General features: G+C 34.2%; 1 protein-coding gene across 1 annotated transcript; it reads right to left on the bottom strand.

Annotated features, from left to right (window-relative positions):
* Nucleotides 1-4597: 4597 nt before the first annotated feature.
* LOC114412505 (1-aminocyclopropane-1-carboxylate synthase 3-like) lies at nucleotides 4598-6713 on the bottom strand. Its single transcript, XM_028376433.1, has 3 exons — nucleotides 6433-6713; nucleotides 6038-6330; nucleotides 4598-5924 (listed from the first exon to the last, which is right to left on the bottom strand). The coding sequence occupies exons 1-3, from the start codon at nucleotides 6577-6579 to the stop codon at nucleotides 4922-4924; spliced, it is 1443 nt and encodes a 480-aa protein (XP_028232234.1). The 5' UTR covers nucleotides 6580-6713; the 3' UTR covers nucleotides 4598-4921.
* Nucleotides 6714-24898: the final 18185 nt, after the last annotated feature.

The raw sequence follows: 24898 nt of genomic DNA, 5'->3' as shown, positions 1-24898 counted from the left end.
AATCATCACAAGTAGCTAAGATTATAATCAAATCACAGAAGAAAATCTTGAAGTGGTGCCCCCATTGGATGTGCGTATAACTAGAATTATGGTTCAACAAGCTTTTATTGATCTTTAGTCCTAGATGATATTGTATATATTTGGATTCTCCAAAATACAATAGATATACTTCATGTTCCGGTGCCGTCCGAAATCTGAGACGCGTTCTACAAATCTTAACAGAAAACCGTGTTGACATGTTTTCTGTTTTGAGTTCTTAGGGACGATAATTATTTTATGAGAAGAGCAAATATTTTTAATGCTTGATTATATAATCATGCTCAAACCTACCAGAAACGAACCTCATGATATGTTATTTAGGTGTACCCACAGAGCATTATAATGCTCTGTGAAGGGCGTATATGTAGCAAAAAAACAGATTATTTAACTTCTTGGGCACATGCATGTAGTTGACAAGAATGTTGAAATTGACCAAAATTCCCAAAGCTTAAAATTTAATAAACTCGATCAATATAATAATAATAATAATAATAATAATAATAATAATAATAATCTGTTAACTTAACATATTAAATTGCTCTACGAGTCTGCCATTAATAATTAATGGAGTCCTGAGACTTGGGAAGCTTTTATCATTAAGGTCGTAAGCAATTAAGAACAATTATTTATTTATTAAAATACTAGACTACAGAAAATCAGAAATTAAGAAATCAAAGAATTAAATCTTTTATTGAGAAGTAATGAGATCTTATATATACACATACTAATACGGCAATATCTTATTAGATCAAGTGGATCCACAGTCTCCATCTACAAGTCATAACATAGCCCATGGGATATATAGGATGGGATACTGCAAATTAAATTTTAAGTTTCTTAATGCAACCAGCAACCTCGATAATTGACACCTGTCTACATGCGATCAAGATATTGAATTGACAAAATATATATGAAATGTGACACTCCAATTTTTTAAGATAAAAATTTGTTTTTTGTTTCCGACGTAAACAATGTTGTTACCTTTTTTTTTTCTAGCTTGCATTGAATAAATGTTACGTTATGAATCTGTCAATAGACTTATTTGTGTCTCATTTACTATTAAAAGATTTAATTATAAAAAATTCAGAAAACGAAATTCTATTCTTTATTATACAAACACGGTTTAGTTCTTTTTTTGGTATAGAATACGGCTTTAGTTTTTTAAGATTGTAGTCTTTACATCATGAGGTTGATTTTATTTTAATAAAAAAACTCATGAGGTTGATTGAAAATTTTGTATATGAAAATTTTTAGAAGATGTTTTGCTTTAAAAAGATAGAATCTCAGCAGTTGATTAAGTGATGGATATTGTAAGAAAACAAAAAAATTATATAATATTAAATTAAAAAACTTTATATTATTGTTTGACTATGCTAAAAGCGATGTATACAGGTTTAATTTGTGCTATCAACATCTCTTTGAAATGAAAAGGGGGGGGAAAATATTTGTTTAATGAGAAACTCAAGTGAAAATTTGTACATTCATCTCTAATGAAATGAATCAAGTGTAATCACCTTCTAGATTAAGGAATCAGTGCAACTAATAATTAGTGTCGCACTGATATTGTTAACTAGCTAGTTAGGGAAAGAAAATTTTCTTCCTTTTCTCTGTCAACAAGGGAGAAAAAGAGAGTACGTGAATTGGATTACAAATGATTTTTGTGGTGTTAGAAATATAATAAAAATGTTAAATAATTTAGGAGTAAATACATAATGTGTTTGGTTTAATTTCTTTTGATAAAATAATAATTGTTTTTTTATTTCGAAAGACCTTTTAATTTGAACAATTAATAACTATTTCCTATAAACAAAATTCCGACACATAATTAAAAATTTTAATACATTTAATTAAGTGTTTTACTATGGCTGATTTTTTTTTTATTTCAATCTTACCACAGATGTTCTTTTAAACTAAAAGTTGAATTGAAGTACAACACAATTAGTGAAGCTGTAATAAAAGTATAAAATTATTTATAACTAGTTTTTAATAGTTGATTATGTTATTTTTGTGGGCAATATAATTGATTATGTGATAAGTAAAGCCGATCGGGTCCATGTTTAATGGCTGCTAAATGTAAGTACCAACATACACCTTATTACATATTCTTCAACCACTGATATATCAATTATTCTTGCATTACATTTCACTTTGGAATGGCCTTCGAGGCTTTGACTCCTAGCAAATTCTCTCGCGATCACAGTATAGCTAGGCAATATTTTAGCCTAAAATTTGTTTGACATGATCCGGTAATTCAAGTTCTTTTTCCTGTATGTTATCTAAATAAAACAAACAAACAAATTACATAAATTTGTATACTTTAAATGGAATTAATCTTTAGACTATTGTTGCTGTAAAAGGAATTAATCTTTAGGTGTAGAATAATTTTTTTAAAAAAAAAATCCTTTTCATAAGTTCTAGACATTATCAAAATACATCAGTTATATAAATTAAATGGTTATTTATTAAAAAAAAATCATCAAGGTCGTTAGTAGATTCGATTTGAATTGGAAAGAGAATATCCTATATGTATCCACTCCATGTTGTTTTGTTGTTATGCAATTTCAATTTGGCATACATGAATAATATTTGTTTTTTTATTAATAAAATATTTGTCTTTTATACGCATATATATCAAATAAATAATACAGAATACTATATCCTAGTTTTGTGATAGGTTGGTGCTTTAACAATTGTATGAGTGTGCGCTGTAGACTTGTAGGGGAGATTGTATTATATTATTCAAAGTGTGAACTCATGACCATAACGGAAGATATAAAGGCAGGGTATGCTGCTAACATGGGCATAGCCAACTAGGAAGATTAGGGATCTATTTACTAATTTGATACAATATTTTATTTTTAAAATATTCTATTCACTGATTAGGTAGTACTACTATTTTGCTTTTGTAACTTTTATAAATCTTTAAAGTTTTACAGAAAAAAAAAGACAACATTTTTGTCATCATAAATAAAACTCCAAATTATTTTCTTAAATTAAATATACGGAAGACTTTTGATAATTAAACATATAAATCAAATGATATGAGATTATTTTATTTTAACTAAAGATCTCAAATTTAAATATTGATATACAGGAGATTTTTTATCACCAAACATATGGATCATAATGTGAGATTATTTTAATTTAATCAAAAAATTTAAATTTAAATTTAATATACACCTTCGTTAAATATTTTAAGTAATAGTTTTGTAAGTTGCTCATTGTGATGATATTCAGGACAATCGTATAGAAGTGACACATTTGATTGCACATTCACATTGCATGTGTCAATTAAATGAACGTGTCATTTGTGTGTAGATGAACTACAAATGTGATTAGGTAGTATTTTTCCTGGACATAGTAGTTCGTAGAAATTAATTAAAAAACATAAAATCAAACAGCTTTTTGCTTTGTTAATTCACCAAAAAAAGCGATTCAAAAACAAAAAGCTCACTCCTCTGGTAGAGTTTGTGTGATTAGTTGAGGGACAGCCAGCACATACACAACGTACTCGTCACCGCAAAACCTGTTCGAGACAATTAGACAAAATCACTTTTTCAGCAGTGATGACTATGGCTACTCCCAGAAAGTTCAACAAACCAAAGTGTTTTTCGAACAATTTTAAAAATATGATTTCTTGCAAGGAACTCCAGCGCACTTTTTGATTGCGTAGTTGGTAGGTTTCAAGATTTTAAAAAGCCGTAATTCCATTGTTCAAACTTCAACGTCTCCCCCCACAGATTTCAGTTATATAATTTATAAGTTATCGAAATTATCCATCTTTATTGTCTAATTTCTTTTTTTTTTCTTTTCCTATTTTCCTATTGTACGAAAAACAGGGACAAACACAATTAATTAATTACTCACATTTTACTTGGTTTACAGCACATTGTGTAGTGGCCTTTTCTTGCGGTCCAAGAGAAAAAGGTGTAGTTACCTTCGGCCATGTCTTAAAGCATAACCCATAAAACGGGAAGAAGAAAAAAAGTTACTATTTACGAAATACCAAAAATTCTAAATATATCAAACCTTATTGACTTTTTCGGCCTCTGACCCACACTCTGCAAATTCTCCTTCTCACACGCCTAGAAAAATGTTAATGGTTGAAAACGGTGAAATGGCTATGAAGGTCGGTTTGTTGATAACGGGCCGTCAACGTCGGCAGCCCGACCCATCGTCCTCGGCCGTTTATCTCGCCGGTGCCGTTAATTACGTATAAGTAAGCTCTTGTAACTAAATGTGCGTGTTCAACACATGGCAAAGAAGCCACAAGCACACATAACAATAAGATAATACGGCATGGTATATCAAACTTCATACATATTACTTTCTTTTGTTTACAATATTTTATGATTTTATGATATTATTTAATATATTTATAATAATTATCTTAAACATCATATTTATATTCAACTGTGTATGATGAGTAAATTGATCATAGTCTATTAAAGTAATATGATCTAAAATGTAATCACATGAGCTAACATTACATTACAGAGTAATCAAACTTCTGATTGATTGTATCAAGAAGATTTGCATATGATAGGAGAAATAAATAAGTAACAGTATAAATAAAAGTTTTCATTAATGTGATACTTAGGAGATTTTGAAGGTAGGGGAATTAATGACTGATATATGGAAGAACAATTATACAAATAATAAGGCTGACTAGAAAGCCCACACTTCACATCCACATGGGCAGAGTGCTTTTTTTTTCTCTCTCTCTTTCTACATTAATTTTTTATCACAAAAAAAATAAAGAAAAAAATTGACATTTTTTTGGACTACTCCACCAAAAATATTGGGGAGGCCGAAAAAGAAAAAAAGAATTAAAATCGAAATGAATTTGTGCATGAGTGACACAAACTAGCAGACGACCAGGCTACCGTTCTTCCTGTTCACGATGATGATCGCGAGACGATAACCGGAAAACCCACTTAGTGAGGGACTTTCTCTTGAAGCTTCCGTTGTTGTTGTTCAACAGAGCACCAGCACTACAACCACTAGAACTATTCCTCTGAGACTCAGCCGCCACGAAGTTCTTCAAGCGCTTCATGGCTAAGGCCAGAGTCTCCTCGGACATGTTCGCGAAACACACGCGGAACCACCCCGGCTCGGTGCAATGGCACGAGGAGCCTGGCGAAATGTTAAGCCCAACTTGGTACACTATCTTCTTCCACAGCTCCATCTCCGCCTTGAACGTGTTCGAATGCAAAAGTTGTCTCATGTCTACCCAACAAAACAACCCCGCATTGCTGTCGAGGCATGAAATACCGGTTTTCAATAGCCCCGATACGAGCATTCTCTGCTGTCGTTTAAGCCTCTTTTTGTTCTCAGCGATGTAGTTTCTGGTGAACTTCTTGTCCCCCAGCATGGCTGAGAGAAGGTACTGCGTTTGAGAAGAGACAAGACCAAAGCTCGACATCTTCGTTGCCGCGGCAACTACGGTGTCGTTTTCGGAGTAAATAGCGCCGACGCGGAACCCCGGCAAACCCAAGTCTTTTGAGAGACTATAGACGACGTGAACTCTGTTCCAGACTCCGTTGTCAGTGACGACGTCGTTTCGTTCTTTGAGAACTTCCATGACGCTAACGAAGCCCGGGGAGCTAAAAACTGTGCCGGAGTAAATCTCGTCGCTTATCAAATGCATGTCGTTTTTCTCTTTGATGAAGTCGACGAGAAGGTTCAGTTCACTCCGAGACATCGTGGTGCCTAACGGGTTCGACGGGTTCGTGACCAAAACGCCCTTCACTCTTAGGTTGCGCTTCTTCGCATCCTCGTACGCTTGTCGCAATGCTGCCTCCGTGATTTGGAAGCTATTGGAACTGTTGCATTGTATTGGAACAATCTCAACCCCGGTTCTCCACTTTAGGTCTCTGTCGAATCTGCAAAAAGTTCATAAACCCAAGTCAGAGGAATGAATGAATGGACATAAAATACACTATAACTTGTTTCACCAAGGTAGTGATAAAATTTAAACAATGTAAATATTACGCACCCTGGGTAATAAGGAGTGGGGAGGAGGAATGCTTCGCCTTGTTCAGCGAGACAGAACATTAAGGTTTCGTTTGCGGAGGTGGCGCCGGCAGTGAGAACGATGTGGTTGGGGTCGAAAGTGACTTTGTTTCCTCTGATTTCGGCCATGAAATCCACCAATGCCTTTTTGAATGAAGGGAGACCGTGGTAGTCTTGGAAGAGAGCGAGTTCTCTGAATATGGTTTTGCCGTCACGCTTGAACCCTGCCACGTCAAGGTTCTTGGCGAGCCATGACTCTAGGAGGTCGAATGAGAGCTGCAAAAAGATAATTAAATTTTGTGAGTCAAACATGTTATGCAACATTAAAGTTTGTTATAAGGTTGTAGAAAGATTGGGCTTGTGAGAAAAATGAACTACCTGATTCTCTGCGAGACCCATTTGGATAATCCCTTTGGGGTTATGGACCTTGTCGTAAGGGTTTTTCTCGTATTCCTGCCATCCTAAAAAGTATGAAGAATCTTGGCCGTGACTATTGCACGTTGCTTTTGTGGACAAAAGTCTCATTTTTTCCTTTGTGTTTTGGATGGTAGGAATTGGGAAGGAATGAAGATGTTGTCACAACTAGGTTGGTTTCTCAAGGAAGGTATGAAGGAGAAGGAGAAGAGAAGAGAATGTTTGGAGTGAAATGTTACTGAAGACGAATTGGTGTGTGGTGTAGTAAGGTTGGTTGGTTAATATATATTTATAATGCAAAGTCCTAAAGGGGTAGAGGCCGTGGTAATGCAGAAACTATTTTCACTAATAAAATATGTAGACTTTATTGAGAAGAGAGAAATAATAAATGAGGGATAGAAGTGATTAATACATTATAATTATTAAAATTATGTTGAATAGTTCGAATAATATTTAATTTAAAATTTGATGAAAATAATTTTTTATTAAATTTTGAATTAATGAAGATTTTATTTTTCTGGTAAACTCGGTTAAGAAAAAAACTGTTTTTGTCCACAGTGAAAAAGAAGGAGACAGAACCTCTGAATAAATGGGCTTAATTTTAAAAGCGCTTTTGTGCACCGCCCCAACCATGTCACGAGAAGTCCACGCTCAATAACGAGCAGCGACTAAAAATGTTATTGACACTATTTTGAGGAAAGTGTCCCCCACCGGGTTTAATCTCGCGTGGTGTTTCGAGTTTATGCGAGTCAAGAAATAATGAATGTTTTTGTCCTGTTTCTTGTTTTTATTGCCATCAACTCAACTCCTATTAATTGTACCGACAGCAAATCTCATGGAAAGTGGGTCAGTGTGACCCACGAGGTCCATTCGAGGCTTAACAATGACCCAATGGTATGACCCATATGCTCCCTCTAACCCTAACCCAGTCCAATTTTGTGTCGGCCATTTTCTTCAACCCACTTTTTAACCTTTCCCCAAACATGCCCCCAATGCTCTTCTTTTCTCTCTCTTGATCCTCGTTTACTATATTGGCACTATAGCAAACTAACAAATTTGTTCATTTGGAGTCATGAATATAGAATCTCAATTGGGCATCAAGACAATATCGCTGATATGTTTCTCCCGTTCCATATACATTTCAATTATGCTCTCGTAGCTAGAGATTACGGAATATCACGTAAGCATATCGATTTTTCATTGGTCAAACTTTGGGATTTTTTATTAATATTATTGTTATCGCGATAATGGGTTTTGAACCATATACTATAGAAAGCTAAGCAAGTAAAATTGTGTATATAGAAATGCAAGTTGCCATGTGACATGAGTCAATGCCCGCTCTGTTTACCTAAAATAGGTCTTGCCTTTATGACCAAAACTAAAAAGTTCCCTTTTAATTTTGTTTGGTAGATTGTTGCAATTGAAATAGAAGAGAAGGAACATTTTTTGGGGTTCAAGGCTCTGATATTCAAAAGCTAGTCGTGGACTTTATGCATAAATTTTGTTTATTTATCACAAAAAATTAAATTCCAACCGTACTTACAAGAAATAGAACTGTTTATTCCTTCAACCAATAAAGATTGATTACATAATTAAAAAAATACGTTAATTTAAAATCCAGGTTTTGATGTAACGACGATAATAATAGATTGTTCTCTATGAATATAGAATTACGACAACAAAGGTTCTCAATCAGGTGAGGCCCACACTAAAAGGAATTGATGAAGGCTAATACTTTCTAGATATCTATAAAGGTTGAAGATTGGTGAGTTTGTTCATGGGAAGAACTCCAATACAAAATGTAGAAGGTGAGATAAAAAAAAAAAACAATAACTCAAACATAAATAATTACAATGTTAACAAATTTGAGAAAGGTGACCCTTGAGCTGAGAATCAAAAAACAGTGATTTTTTTTACCATTTATAAATATAAAATATTTATTAACATTGATAATTAATTTTTATTATAGAATTTAGTCGATCATTTTTAATAAGATATTTTCTATTCATCATGTCATTTTTATTTTCAAAACTCAATCTAAAAATCTTACTTAAAAGATTTAGATTTAGCCTAACTTTACACAGACCAACATAATGTTGGAGAAAATTTCTTTAGTTAATTAAAACTAATGGATTGCTACTAATAATCAATATAATTATTAAATAAAAGTTTTCATTTTGATAATAAAATATCTTTTATTATATATTTTACAATATGTTATTTTATACTCTCCCTCCAAATTTGAATATAAACAAAAAACTACTTTGGTCTTAAGTTTAAATGTAAATAAATTCTAACTAATTTTATTTTATTTTATGAATTTATCTTTAAAATACTCTTCATTTAATAGGGATTTTAATTTTAATGACTTATTTTTTTATATCAAATTTTAATGAATAACTATTTAGGGAAATAACTTATTTTTTAATTGAGATTGATATAATTATATATTGTTAATCAACTTTATTGGTTAGCATGAAATAATTTTTTTCTTATATTTAAATCCATAGTATATCATTATTTATATCTTTACTAAATTCAAATTTTTAAATGTATTAAACATTTTTAATTTCATTGTGTTAAATTTTGTTTTTCTTAAATCTCAATGACTTATATTCTTAGATTAATTTCTTTTTTCATTGAAAATTCCATTACTCTTTCTTTAAAAAAATTCAACCAATCATATTTATCTTACTTTTTTAAAATTCAATTATGTATATTAGTATTGTTTAAATAATTTTTCTTAGTATTTATATTGTTTATAATTTTTAATTTGTATAAATTTAAAAATACCTCTGTTGAGCAAAAATATTATTTGATATTTTTTAGTTGTTTATTTTTTTGAAAAAAAAATATAGATCAGATTGAGGAATACATAGATTGACACTTTTAAAGTAAGAAAATGTGTAAAGTAAAAAAGTAAAGGTACATCAATTCTCTTCAAAGTTAAATTTGATGTATATATTCTTTTCAAATTAAGAAAAATATGTTATTCTTTTTTTCGTTTCAAAAGAGCAAATCTGAAACAGAAAAAGTCCGGAGTGTAGTTTCGCCCCTAGGTTTTTGTATAAACAAGAGGCATAAATTTAGTAGTAGTAAAAAGAAAACCAATGCTTAAAATTTTTTACGAAGTTGGTGCGTGCCAAGGTTTTTAAAATAATGGAAACGAAGCAATAATTGCTTATCGATCACTTGCAATGCAACCTGTCATCAGCCCTTAGTTTTTTTAGCTACCTGATTTCATGATAGTATTCAAATCGATAATTCACATGCATTAGGTGAACTGAAGTCATAGGGGTCACATAAGCCAAAAAAAAATAAAGCAATTGGCCTCTTTTGAGTTATATCCCTATTAGTTTGGTTGGCACTGTTAAAAGTAGAAACAACGGTGAAAGCGTTGATCCATTTTAGGCAATAAAGTTATCACACTGACCGTTAAAATATATAAGCTGGGTGAGGTAGTTAGTAGTGAATTTGACTGTGACTGCCCCCCACTGTAGATCCAAGATTATCCCCGCTCACTGTTTTGCATTGCTTCTTGCTTTCTTTCTTTTTTGTAGATTTTATCAAGGTTTTAAATTGAACTGAGTTTTGTTTTTCAATTATGTGGAAAAAAAGAGAATAAATATAACTGGTTTTAAATTGAAATCAGAGTTTTCTTTTTCAATAATGTGAAAAGAAAAGAGAATAAATATGACTGATATTGTGATCCAAGACACTCTAAAAACATTAAGTAGTTTTGTTCGGTTAGTTAAAAATATGTGTGTTTTTATAAATTATTTATTAATTATGTTTCATTTTTACGGATAAAAAATAGATAATCAAATATAAAAAATTTGATGTTTCACCAAAATTATGGTTGCATACATTTTCAAAATCATAGTTTGTGCATTAATTGAGTATTCTAACAGCAGATTTAATATAAAATAAATTAAAAATAGTTTATTAATACTTTAGTAGTAATTTATAAATATTTTTTTATATTTAGGGTTGATTAAATAAATTAAAATTTATCATTTTAATTTAATTAAATATTAATTTGTTTTCATATGAAAGTTTATACATAAAACATGTATTTTAAAATGTAAAATACTTGTTAATATGTGAGAAATGTAAATATTGGAACGATCGTATTTTTAATAGAACTCAAATTTAATTTATTATATATAAAGAGTTTAATATCTATATGATGACAGTATAAATCAAATTTACATTATTATTTAATCATAAAATAATTTAAAATAATTATTTTAAAAATTAATGAAATTATCATGAAGAATTATAATGTAATGAATTATAATTGGAAGACTAAGTAATACTTTTTGTGCATATCCTTTTTTCATATAAAAATATATTATGTTGGTGGTTTTTCTCCCTTTGTTTTAAACTTTTTTTTCCTCAGCGAAACCCTTTGTTTTTAACATTTTTACCAAGAATTGTGAGCGCCAACTAATGATGCATTTTGTTTGCTTTGGCGTTTCAAGGTTGGGGTGGGTTGCCTTGAAAGAAACCACGTAATATTACAGTAGCCCTGCCTAGCAGCTAAAAGCATACATAGTGACACATAACAACGATTATTAATTATTAAAAAACAAAGAATATTAATACAAAACAACTATGATATTTAAAGTTTATTGTTTTATTTTAAAATTATAATAATAATTTTAGTTATTTTATTTTTAAGATAAATATATTTTCTTTTTAGTAGAGGTGTATACAAAAATCAACATGGTGTTAGTTGAAGTGAAACTGGATTCAAATCTCTTCAGTAATTCTCAAGCTCAAATTTTGTGGAAGAAAAAAATATAATTGAGAGAAGTGATTCCATTAAATGTGATCAATCTAATTTTTTAAAAGGGATTAATCATCAATAACATCAGTTAATGTTTCACACTAATATTATGATAACTTTTTTTATGCACTAATATTGTTGATGAGAATTCTAAGCCTGCTCAAATATAGGAACCTATGACCAGGATTAGGATCAAACAGTCAGTGGATACTCTCCAACAAATGATAACAGACATACTTAACAAGACCCAAATGGAAAAGGATGAAGGCCTAGAGGCAGATGCATTACTAAGAATATTAATTGTTGCTGAAGGTCCAGACTAATTTGAAGGCTCATGTCAAATATGTTCTTTTTTATATTTCTATTTTTTTCGTTGTCATTTTGGCCCAAACTAATTTGAAGACTCATGTCTATTTCTATTTTTTTTGTTCAGATACACTGTATGTATGGATTTCATTTTCAATAGAGGGACTTTTTGGCATTTGATAAAATTTGGTGAGAGCTTTTCTCTGGGTTCCTTATTGAACCAATCTCAGACTTATCAAGGTAATCCTTGTGGCGTCTACCCTGACTTATCTTCCCTTTCTAGAAGTGACGTCATCCAAAACTCTGTAACATGTATCAAGCGATCCATTCCTAGTAAGGATCACATCATCTGGTATCAGAGCTTCGACTCTTATTACAGGTTCTATCCTATTCAATTTTTTTTCTCTTTGTAATTTGTCTCAGGTTCGTGTTTTGTTCTGTTATTTTTGTTCTTGTTCGTGTTCTTGTTTGCGTCTTGTTGTGATCTTATTTGCGTCTTGTTTGCGTTTTTGTTTGTGTTCTTGTTTTCATTCTTGTTCTTGTTTCTTTCAGATTATGTGTCAAAAAATTTGTTTGAATTTTGTTTCAAATTATGTTTGGGGACAATTTGGCTTACTGGAAGAATTTAGGGGTTTAGGATTTAGTAGGCTCTTGAATCTATTTGCCTATTTTCCAATTAAACAAATTTCCTGATTTCCTATTGAGCGAATTGCCTAAATTATCCTAGATGAATTTGAAAAGAAAGCATTATAAAAAAAAAGTTGCAGAAAGTTTGAAAAAAAAAAGTGAGTGGAGTTTGATCTTTGAATACGAATTTGAGGCAGTTAGAGACATTTTTTTGGCAAAAATCACAGACCATGGGAATTTGCCTAAAGATTCTCCTTTGAATTATGAGCATTTTGACATATAGTGGGCCTCAAACGAACAACCGTAGCAAAATTTATGACCATTTGAAGTTTACATGTCATCTTCGTTAATTAAGTAGTTTCTTTGTTTCTTCTATTTGTTATTGAGTATGTTAGTTTGTTATTCAATCTATTAGTTTGTTATCCAAGTTTGTTATCCAATCTGTTAATTTGTTATCCAAGTTTGTTATCCAATCTGTTAGTTTGTTATCCTAATTTGTTGTCCAAGTTTGTTATCGAATCTGTTAGTTTGTTATCCAAGTTTTTTTATCCAATCTATTAGTTTGTTACCCAATCTACTATTCCATAATTAAGTTGTCTTTCTTGTTCTATTACCTTTGTGCGTCCAATTTGATTCATCCAGGAACTTAAGAGGGAGTGAGTGGTAAAAGACATGAGTGAAAAAACATCACACAAAAGCCTATATTGAGAGCATCAAACATGAGTGAACTACCATCAAAGAGAGAAACACGTGAGTAGAGTGTGGTGAGGTCCTGTAACCTTTGTTTAAATTACTGCAAAATTTTCTGTTCCTTAATTATGGCAGGAATAGGTGATGGTGGTGGTGAATATCATCAACTAGACGAACCTCAGTGATTGTTATTAGACGTGATGACTACATAAATGCAACGTTTGCTGAACCGTAACAATGAAGAACTCTATGGATGAATAGAAGGACTAGAGCACTAACTGAATCAGAATGCTGGAAGACCTTATGGTGGGAACAGAGGGGGCAATGATGGACCCATGCAAAATAGAATTGACGGGCAGAACATAATTGAGGGAGTAAAACTCAATGTACCTCATTTCAAAGGCAAGAGTGGCCCAGACACCTACCTTGACTAGGAGATGAAGATTGAGCATGTATTCTCCTGTAGTGATTATATTGAAGGGCAGAAGGTGAAGTTAGCAGTAGCTGAATTCTCAGACTATGCCCTTGTTTGGTGGAATAAAAATCAAAGAGAGATGATGAGAAAGGAAGGGCGGGAGATAGATACATGGACTGAGATAAGAAGAGTTATGCAAAAGAGGTATGTTCTAACTAGCTACAACAAAACCATGAGACAGAAACTCCAGAGGTTGTCCCAGGGAAGTCTGGCTGTGGATGAGTACTACAAAGAGATGAAGATGACACTAGTGAAGGAAAACATTGAAGAGGAAACTAACGACACAATGGCTCGTTTTCTGAGTGGCCTAAATCCTGACATTAGAGATGTTGTTGAATTACATGAGTACATGGAATTGGATGACTTACCACATAAGGCAGTCCAGATTGAATAGCTGCTGAAGAGGAAAAATGCAGCAAGAAGGAACTCCTCCAACACCTTCAACCAGAACTGAACCAACAGATCCAAGAAGGAAAGAGGCAACTCGTCCAACCCATCAACACAGTCTCCACATGGAAAGTCAGCATTGTCAAGTGTTGGAACCAAGCATGATTTTGCCTCATCATCCAACACTGGTACCAGAAACATAAAATGCTTCAAAATCTTAGGCATAAGACATATTGCTTTAGACTATCCAACCAGGAGGACCATGATCATGAAAGCAAATGGAGAAATCATCAGTGAATCTGAAATCAGTGAAGAAGAAGAGATGGAAGAAGAGCTTAAGGAGGAAGCTATGCAGGGTGATATGCTAATGGTGAGAAGGCTCTTGGGAAGTCAGATGCAGCCACTAGACGCACCCAAAGAGAAAATATTTTCCACACCAGATGTACAATTAACGGTAAGCTTTTCTTTTTAATTGTTGATGGAGGAAGTTGTACCAATGTTGCAAGTTCCAGGTTAGTGTCCAAACTGAATTTGGATACTAAGCCTTATCCTAGGCCATATAGACTTTAGTGGCTTAGTGAAGATGAAGAGGTAAAAGTGACTCAATAGGTTGAGGTGTGTCTCACCATTGGAAAATACAATGATAGGGTGTCGTCTGATGTGGTTCCAATGGAGGTGACTCATATACTGTCAGGAAGACCATGGCAGTATGACACCAAAGTAGTGCGTGATGGCTTCGCCAACAAGATTTCTTTCCAGCATCATGACCAGGAAATTATTCTTGAACCTCTATCCCCAAGGGAAGTGTGTGATGACCAAATCAGAATGAGAGAAAAAAGAGAACAAGAGAAAGAAAAGAGTGAAGCACCAAAGAGGAATAGGAAAAAGAAGAGTGATACACGTGAGGGAAAGAGTGATACACCTGAGAGAAAATTTAATTGTTTAGCAAAGGTGAGTGAAGTGAGGAAGTTGTTACTTGCTCGTGAGCCGCTCTATCTACTATACTACAAAGACAATAAAGTTTTTGCTGATAATTCTAATGAGCTTACTATTTCTGTTTCTCCTAGTGTTGAACTCTTATTGCAAGAATTTAAAGATGTCTTTCCCAAGGAGAATCCTCATGGACTGTCACCTTCAAGAGGCATAGAACATTAAATTGACCTCCTTCCAAGAGCTTCATTGCCTAACAGGCTAGCTTACAAAAACAATCCCCAAGAGACTCAGCATAAGGATGCACAGGCTAAAGTTGAGTATGTGAAAAGATTGCAAGAGCAAGTGAAGGCTCAAATTACAAAGAAGAATGAAAGTTATGCCAAGCAAGCCAACAAGAACAAGAAGAAAGTGGTACTTGAACCAAGTGATTGGGTTTGGGTACACATGAAGAATGAGAAGTTCCCTAATAAAAGGAAGTCCAAACTTCAACCTAAAGGAGACACACCTTTCCAAGTACTAGAGAGGATCAATGACAATGCTTACAAGATCAATATTCCAGGTGAGTATGGAGTAAGTTCTTCATTTAATGTTGCTGACTTGACTCCATTTGTGCAGGTGATGATTTTGAACATTTGAGGGCAAATGGTTTCCAAGAAGGAGGGAATGATGAGAATCCTAAAACTGCTCAAATACAAGGACTTATGACCAGGAGTAAGACTAAACAATCAATGGATACCCTCCAACAAATGGTAGCATACATACTTAATAAGGCCCAAGTGGAGAAGGATTAAGGCCCAGAGGCAGAGGCACTACTAAGAATATTAATTGTTACTGAAGGCCCAGGCTAATTTGAAGGCCCATGCCAAATATTTTCTTTTTTATATTTCTATTTTTTTTCGTTGTCATTTTGGCCCAAATTGATTTGAAGGCACATGTCTATTTCTATTTTTTTGTTTAGATACATTATATGTATCTATTTCGTTTTCAATAGAGGGAATTTTTAGCATTTGATAAAATTTGGTGAGAGTTTCTCTCTGGGTTCCTTGTTGAACCAATCTCAGACTTATCAAGGTAATCCTTGTGGCGTCTATCCTGACTTATTTTCCCTCTCTAGAAGTGGCGTCATCCAAAACTATTTATCCTGTCTTAAGCAAACATCAATTATGTTGACCTAAATATATAAGAGATAAATAAAGGTTTAATTTGGGAGAACTTTAAATGCAAACTAATTGAAGATTGTCAATTATATTTATTATATTTTCTATGAATTAACCCAATCCGACCCATTATAATTGGTTTGAATCAAATCAAGTCATCAAGTTAAGTAATTTGAAAAATAAAATGGAAAAAATAGAGAGAGAAAAAAGAAAATATTATAACTATTACAAAAATAGGTTTTAACATCTCTCTGTTAATATCAATTTTGATGAAAATCGATGTTAACAAGGACGATTTTAACATCATTTTTTTAAAAACCAATGTTGTAAGTGCTTAGATAACTTCAATTTTTAAAAAATCGATGTTGAGGTCTTTATAAAACCCTTTCTCTGTCTCAAAACCCCCCTCTCTCACTTCAACCCCCCCTCCTCGAACCCACTTCGCCCCACCCTCTTTCATTCATCTTCCTCCCACACAGACCTTCCCTTTTGTCTTCCTCCCACACCACCGCCCCCACCCTCCTTTGTTTTTGACCTTTTTTCTACTACCCCCACTATGCAACTCACCCTCTGCACCCTTCTCCCTGTCTTGATCCTTTTCTCCACTTGAGATCATATTGGATCTATTGAGAAGCTTCTATCATCAGCACCTCTTTGTCGATGTTGGCTTCTTGCAATGGCGGCGCCTCTTTAGATTTACTTCGTTCCTACAAGCGAAATGCCTCATCCATGGATATAGATTTGGAACCTCTGTGAGTCTCGCTCTCAAAGAGAAGAGAACAACACAATAAAGAGAACAAGGTTGCAGTGCGTCACTATCTTAGACTCGAAACCTTCTGGTGTTTGAAGATTGCCGACAACAACTACCTTAAAGCCATTGGAAGCCTATGGATTGAAGGTTTGGGGGAATTGTTTGGATTTTTTAATGTATTGTTTAAATTTTTCATTTATTATTTTAATTCTTTTGTTGGATGAGAATTGTTGTTGTTTGGACAGGATTTGATTTTCATTTGTTATTCTTCCCTTGCCTCTTTAGTTTGTTGCCTTCCCTCTCAAAGCTGTTACATGATAGGTTGATAGCCATTAAAAAATTATTTGTTTTTGAAAGCAGTGAGGTTCTTCATGGAGATCCCAACTGCATCTCTAGTGCTGCATCTTGGCAAGAATAGATTTTGAGTGCAAGATCCATCTCTGAGATCCTTCATTAAAGATGTCTAAGGTGTGTGTTTATAATTTAGTTGAGTTTAACTCAATGTGACTCAATCTCTAGAAAAAAATAATTTCTTTTCAACTTTTACATTTGTTGGGGACCGCTTGTATGATAAGGCTTTGTATGAGGCTGCCAAAATTATATTTGCTTTTATTTCTAACTAGGCTAAGTTGGCAATCACATTGGTGAAGCTTAAATAGTTCCAAGGTGTTGTTGATGCCGCCAAGAACCAAACAGTTAAAAAACATGGAAGGAAGTTTATTTCACCTGTGTTGATGCTGAGGAATTCCTCTTAGCTCAAATTTGTGGTCTCAATGTCATCATTCAAGTGACACCATTTTCTAGTTTGTATTTTAACATGTGGAATTTTGACTTGCAAGGAATGATTGCCCCCTCTTTACCCCAAAATTACTACACAAATCCTACCATGTTGGAAATCCTTTAAATGCAAATTAAAGGATGCAGCTAGTAGAAAAATACTAAAAACAAGTGACAAAAAAACTTTTGATTGCTTTGTCTAACCTTTTGGAGTTGTCTGAATACTTACTATTTGTTTTATATCAAAGGTGGATGATTTGGAGGAGGTTAGCGAGTATTATCAAAACAAAGGATGCTTCAATGAACTCATATCTATAATGAAGAGTGGGTTATGATTGGAGTGTGCACATATGGGTATCTTTACTGAGTTGGAAGTTCCGTATGCAAGATATCATCGTGAAAAGCTAATGGAAGACATTAAGTTGTTCTCAACTTGGCTTAACATTCCAAAACTTATTCGAGCATGTGATGAATAACAACATTGGAAAGAACTTACATACCCATACATCCAATATGATGAGTTTGATAATGTTGCAATCACTATAATGAATCACTCTCCAAAAGCATGGGACCACATGCAATTCAAAGATGTGATAATTAAAGTTGCCAGTGTGGAGTTGTACTATAAGGTTCTTCACTTTTACTTGAAAGAGCATCCAAATATAATAAATGATATGTTAAATGCAATTGTTGTTCGTGTAAACCATACTCACATAGTAGATATAATGCGGAAGGTTTGCAATTTTCATACCCTATTGCCAAATGACTACAATTTCAGTCTTGTTTGGTGAGATAATTTGCTAGTTTCAAATGCTATTCTGTAACAATATTGTTTGTTGCTTGGATTTTTTATTTTCAGGTTGGCCACCTCAAATTAGTTAAGTCGTACATGGTTGCAATTCAAAGCAACAATGTGTTTGTTCTTAATGAAGCTTTGAATGGAATTTATGTTAAGGAAGAAGACTATGACTGACTCCGAGAATCAACGGATTTGCATGACAACTTTGATCAAATAATTCTTGCACAAAAGGTGAATCTTGCTTATCTTTTGTCTTATTTTGACAATTAGGAAAAATTGAGATCAGAATGTTATGGAAAATTTAAAATGTTTGAATTATTATTGATTGGCTTCAAAAATAAACATGAGCAGATTGAGAAGCATGAACTTCTTGAAATGAGGCATGTTGTTGCCTACAATTACAAGAAAGCAGGAAGATGGAAGCAATCCATTGCTTTGTCAAAGAAAGACAATCTTTACAAGGAATGAATGGAAACACCCTCTCAATCTGGTGACCGTGAACTCTCATAAGATTTGCTTATCTACTTTATTGATCAGGCGTTTGTTTTCTTGTCCTTTTCCTTAAGATATCAACTCCGATATTCATAGATTAGATACTAACTAGGTTAGACCTTTGGGCATAGTGCAGTGACCTTGCTTCACTTAGAAATTATTTTGCTGCTTTCTTTCTTCACCTCCAACGCTGGTTCTTTTCTCTTAATTAACAAAGGGATTATTTGCATGTAAAGAAATAGTGTTTTGTGTCATGCCTCTTTGTCTGTTATGATATTATACGACCAAATTTTGCTCTTAAGCTAGCTTGGATGAACAATATGATTGATTTTGCTTTTCTATATCTCAATGTCACTCATTTCTTAGAGAAGGCTTAGTGAGTGATGAAATTGAGTCATTCATTCGTGCAAATGAGTCAACTCATTCGTGCAAATTGAGTTAGAATTTAAATATGTTGGGGCCTAACATGCCAAAACTACTTGTGAAGCAATGCGAATGATTTTTCTTTATCTAATGTTATCCCAGTTTCCATCCACATCTACTATGACACTCTATCTTTGGTTTCCAGCATGAAGAGCCTACTTTATCTATTTTTCTCTCCCAAATTTCTTTGCAAAGATAAAAATAGTAAATCACATTAAGATTAGAGATGCATGAAAATAGGCTAAACGAATATCAATTTATTTCTAGCAATGATTTCATTTAGATGCTCTTTCCTAGTTCTTTAGAAAATAATCATTTTTTAATACATTACCCCCTAAATACTATATGGGTGATCAGGGGATAAATGACATATAAGGAGGGTTTCCCCTATTTGAGATACTCAGGCTTAAGATGTATTCATTAGAGAGTTCAGAGTCTCAGTGTCTGGGTATGCCTTTCCCTTTTGCTTATTACTCCATTTATAGGCCTAAGATAGCTTAATTTCCACGCGACCTCGCGCTTAGTAGGCTTTCGCCCTAAGTGCGCCTTTGGGCTTCTTCGTGGGCCTTCTTCATGCTAAGCGTGAGCTGACCGCTAAGCGAGGAGACACACTTGGCCTGTCTTGTGCGTTAAGCGAGCTATCCCAATCTTCAACTTTTCTTCAAGGCTTTTTCTTCCCGTTTTTGCATCAATTTTCCTCCAAAGCACTTGAAATCTTCTTTTAACTTCTGCTGATAAAAAATTGCAAAGATATTAGTTTCTTCGTTATTTCATTAAAAACAACAGTAAAGTGAAGAAATTGTAATCATTCTTAGCCAAAATTAACTATCAAATTAACTCAATTTTCGCAGTTATCACACCCCCTGATATTTTCACTAATTACACATGCACTTTCAACTTCTTTTTTTATCCTATAGGAAACTCCTAACTTTTTACTATTTATTACACTAGCACCCTTAATCTTTAACACAGTCAATTGTGTTAACTCCATCGCATCATGTGCGATGATGTGCCTAACACATGTCTTTTAATGGAATGCTTTTGTGTAAAATACCCTTGTTGATAGTAGCACAACAACACACACCAAGCCTAGGAGGGTAAAGAAGAGGCCCAATTACCTCAGTGACTACATATAGTCCAGGAGTAGATGAAGACAAAAGTTGTTGCAAATTTCTTCATTGAAGGATTAGCAATTCTAACAAATATGTTATAATCAATTTAGATTCTTATCAATTTTGTTACCATTATGTTATTCCTTATGTTGGCCAATGATTGGCATTATCTTATTTTCCTGTGAACATTATAAATACTGTTATGAGTAATAAGAATGGGCAGAGAATTTTCCCCTTAATTTTCCTTAAGATAGTTTAGTTTAGGACTCTTACGTATCAATTGGTCTGATTTGCCTCCATGCCTAAACACAACACCCTTCAAACCACCACCGACCGCCTTGAGGAGGCCGACAACTGCCTCACGTAGAGCCAAACAACCCTGCAGCAAAATCATACCGTCGTTGCCCAGGCATAATCCACAATGAATACCAAGATTGATTCCATTTTGGAATGCCTATCCTCCCTGACAATCACTCATTCTTCACCCCAAATCACTCCAAACACCTACAATTCCCTCACTCATTCTACATAAAGCTGGAGGTACCATGCTTTTACGGCCAAGACCTTATGGGTTGGATATTCAAGATATCTCAATTTTTCGATTATCAGGATATTCCTGATCACGAAAGGCTTATCGCCCAACATACATATAAATACGAAAAACGTTTAAAAATGCAAAATTTAATTAAAGAGATTGTATTCAATGAACATAAAAGAGTTCACGTGGGTAAAAGTGTCACATTCTCTTTAATCACCAAATAAAAAAACTTATCAAATAAGGGTATAAGTATAACAAGCTCAACTTAGCACAATTCTCATCATTTTACCACTCATTGCATAACATCACTTGTCCCAAGGATTTAATCACAAAATTACATTCCACACCTTCACATTAATCATGTGTTCAGAACAATAAATCTCAAGTACAACACAACATCTCACACTCACACAATTCATCATCCACTATTACATAGCAAGTTGCAATGATCATTACACAAGCGTTAACAGATACACTAAGACTCAATCCTGTATACAATATGGTACCATGTTAGTGAAAAAGAACACCAGGGCGCATAGAAGTATATAACAAGACACACCACACAATGAGTATGTTAGGTTACTTTTATTAAGTAAAATCATAAGGTGACCAGTCAGGGTCACTCTGTTTTGCGAGAATGCTCCAACCATATAGGAAGAACATAGGCTTAGAGGAGCACTCAAACCAAATGTATTTACCCCCAAGGCCTAGACTCCGAAGAATCTGTCAGGACCTCATCTTTCTGATTCAGGTCCAACCCCTAAAACAACTTTTGTACGCCGACATTGTTCATGAATTATACAATACACACAACCTCACACTTATTTTCAAACACATTTAACACCTCAGGTTCCTAATTTAGAACCCTACATTTTCCTTTTAACACCTCATGCATTGTGCTACAATTTAACACCTCAGGTCCCTAACTTGGAACTCTACACTTTCCTTGTAACACTTCGCGCATAAACATTTTTTTCAAGGTAAACACCAATCAGGTTATTGTATAATTCACAACTCACAACATAACTAATATCACCTCAAGTATTAATCACACACTTATTCACAATCAAGTTCCATGTCCATAACTTTAACAACTCACAATTTAACACATATTCAATTTATCCCTTACACATAATTTCATAATCCTAATATAATAATTTATCACGCTAATCTAGTAAATCTTGTCCAAAACACACAAAAATTATACAAAAATGTTTCTCACAACATGGAGAGTAAAACCTTCAAACAATTTCATATAATCATATCAAAATCATAGGTAAAAAATACGAAACACCAAGAGCACTCAATTTTATCAACAAATTCGCATCAAGACATCAATTGGTTTGTCAAACACAACAATATCGTAATTTTAATCGTAAAGGAAGAATTATAATTCAACAAATATCCCAAAATAAACCTCAATTTAATTCTCTAAGGATCCCTAAATATATTCATTCTAACCCCAATTGCAATAAACTCAGCCTTTACCTCTAAGTGGGCTCATGTGTATAGTTTGACAGCGATAAAGACGTCTCTAGAGGTTCCCTTAGATTCCTCAAGCTTTTCCTCTGGTTGCTCTGCTAGGATTTTCAAGCATTATAGAGAAGGATAAGAGATTGAAACCTTCATTTTACTATCTTCGTTCAAGGAATATTTCTCTCACCACAGATATTACTTCGCAAATCCCAACGGTTGAAATGTGAAAAACTGAAATCCAAATCAGATGTTCAAATTTCAAGATGATCCAACAGTTAACGAGTCTGGGATTGTAGTTTTACTAGGACAAGTCTAGCTATATGCAGGGAAAAAAAGCTCCATGTGAGGAACATTTCTGTCATGCACAACATTATTTCGTCAATCCCAATGGTGGAGATGTGTGCAAATAAGATCAGAACCGGGTGTTAAAATTTCAAGATGATCCAACGGTTAACGAGTCTGATATCATAGTTATACTGAGATAAGTTTGAATGTATGTAGGAAAAGGAGAGTTTTGGGAGAGGGGGAAGGAAAAACGAAGTTAAGAGGAAGAGAGAGGGTAGATATGTATCCTAAATATAAAAATTGACCTAATATGTCTCTATTTATAGTTAGGATACTCTTAGCCTATTATTTACTCTATTTTTCATTATTTTATAAAAAGTAACTCTATTTTACTCCATATCAAATCAATAAATAAAACATACATTTTTATTTTCTAAGAACATATATTTATTTTATTTACTTTAAAATCATTATTTTAATTAATGAACCTATTTTTCCATATTTATGTAATTACAAAAATCTCATTATTTTCCTAAAACGCTATTTATTTTTAGATAAAATCCTTTTTAATTTATTTTACGAAAAATGGGGTGTTGAGTGGCTTCCTTCTACATGGAAGGACCAACACTCTGTTGGTATCAATGGATGCGGAGGAACAATTTCCTCACATCTTGGCCTGCGATGCTCCAAGCACTTGAATCTAGGTTTGCTCCTTCATTTTATGATGATCCACAAGGAGCTTTGTTCAAACTCTCTAAGAGAGGCTCAGTTAATGAGTACCTCATTGAGTTTGAGAGTCTTGCAAATAGAATAGTGGGCCTTGCCCCACCATTCCTTCTTAGCTGCTTTGTCTTAGGCTTGAATCCAAAATTGCAATATGAAGTTCAGGCTCTCAAGCCTTTTTCACTTCCCCAAGTGGCTATTCTGGCCAAGCTCTAGGAAGACAAAATTCTTGATCTTCATCGCTATTCCAGAGCCCAGTCTCATCTTCCTTCTCCGATGAACCTATTGTTGAGTTCTTCTGCGGCCCCTACTCCTAGGTTTCCAATCAAACGCCTTTCACCAGAGGAGATGGTTGTCTTTCGCGATAAAGGTCTCTGCTACCATTGTGAGGAGAAATGGGTCATTGGCCATAGATGCAAGCCAAGACTTCACCTCTTCATTGTCAACGAAAAGAACCTCTCACATTCTGATCCTTCACTAGCAGTCGACGCATCTCTGGCAGCTCTTTCTTTCGACGATCTTCCAAACAATCCATCACAATTAAGCCTGAACACACACTCTGGGATGCTTGCGATCGAGATGTTTTGCATTTATGGCCATATCCTTCACCACCACGTTACTATATTGGTTGATGGCAAAAGTACTCACATATAGTCCTCAACCCTCCAACATCATCGACACTAGCTTTACAGGTTATGATGGGTAATAGAAATTTGTTGGACTGTGACACTGTTTGCCTTCAAGTGACCCTCACCGTCTAGGGACATCAGTTTACCCTTGACCTATTTCAACTTCGCCTTTCCGATGCGGATATAGTCCTCGGGGTCCAATGGCTCCAAAGCTTGGGCCTTGTCACTGCTGACTACACCTCCCTTACGATGTCCTTCACCCATTTGGGCTAGCCTATAATCCTCCACACCGATATACCCCTCCGTCCAGATTCAGCCTTAGCCCAACAATTTAAGTGATATCTTCAGACTCAAAGTGTCTTGGCATTCTTCCATTTAGTCCAGCTCCCAAACACAGGCCACCAGCACCCAAACCATCTTCCTCACTCGAGCTTTTTCCCCCATCCCCGACCATCACTAACCTTTTTTCCCATTTTGACCTTATCTTTCAGTAACCATCCCATGTACCCCCATACCGTTCAATCACCCACCATATCCACCTTCTACCAAATTCAAATCTCGTTAATGTAAGGCCTTATCGTTACCTATACTGCCAAAAGACAGAGCTCGAAAGACAGGTCGCCTCCATGCTAGATGTTGGCCTCATACAACCCAATCATAGCCCATTCTCCTCGCCAGTGCTTCTAGTTATAAAAAAAGATGGAAGTTGGCATTGTTGTATGGATTACCGTGCTCTGAATGTCATCACGGTTAAAGATAGTTTTCCCATGCTCACCATTGACGAGCTTCTCGATAAACAGGGCAAAGCTTCTTGGTTTTCGAAGCTTGATCTTTGCCAAGGATTCCACCAAATCCACATGGCCGATAAAGATATTCCAAAACAGATTTTCGAACCCATCAAGGCCACTACGAGTTCAAAGTAATGTCATTCAAACTTTGTAATGCTCCCTCGACGTTCCAGGAAGCCATGAATGAACTCCTCAAACAATTTCTCCGCCAGTTCGTCATTGTCTTTTTCAATGATATCCTTGTTTATTGTTTGACTTTCTCCTCACACC

Source organism: Glycine soja, chromosome 5, assembly GCF_004193775.1.
Source record: "Glycine soja cultivar W05 chromosome 5, ASM419377v2, whole genome shotgun sequence".
Lineage (NCBI taxonomy): Eukaryota > Viridiplantae > Streptophyta > Magnoliopsida > Fabales > Fabaceae > Glycine > Glycine soja.
This window is presented reverse-complemented; position numbering and strand designations above follow the sequence as displayed.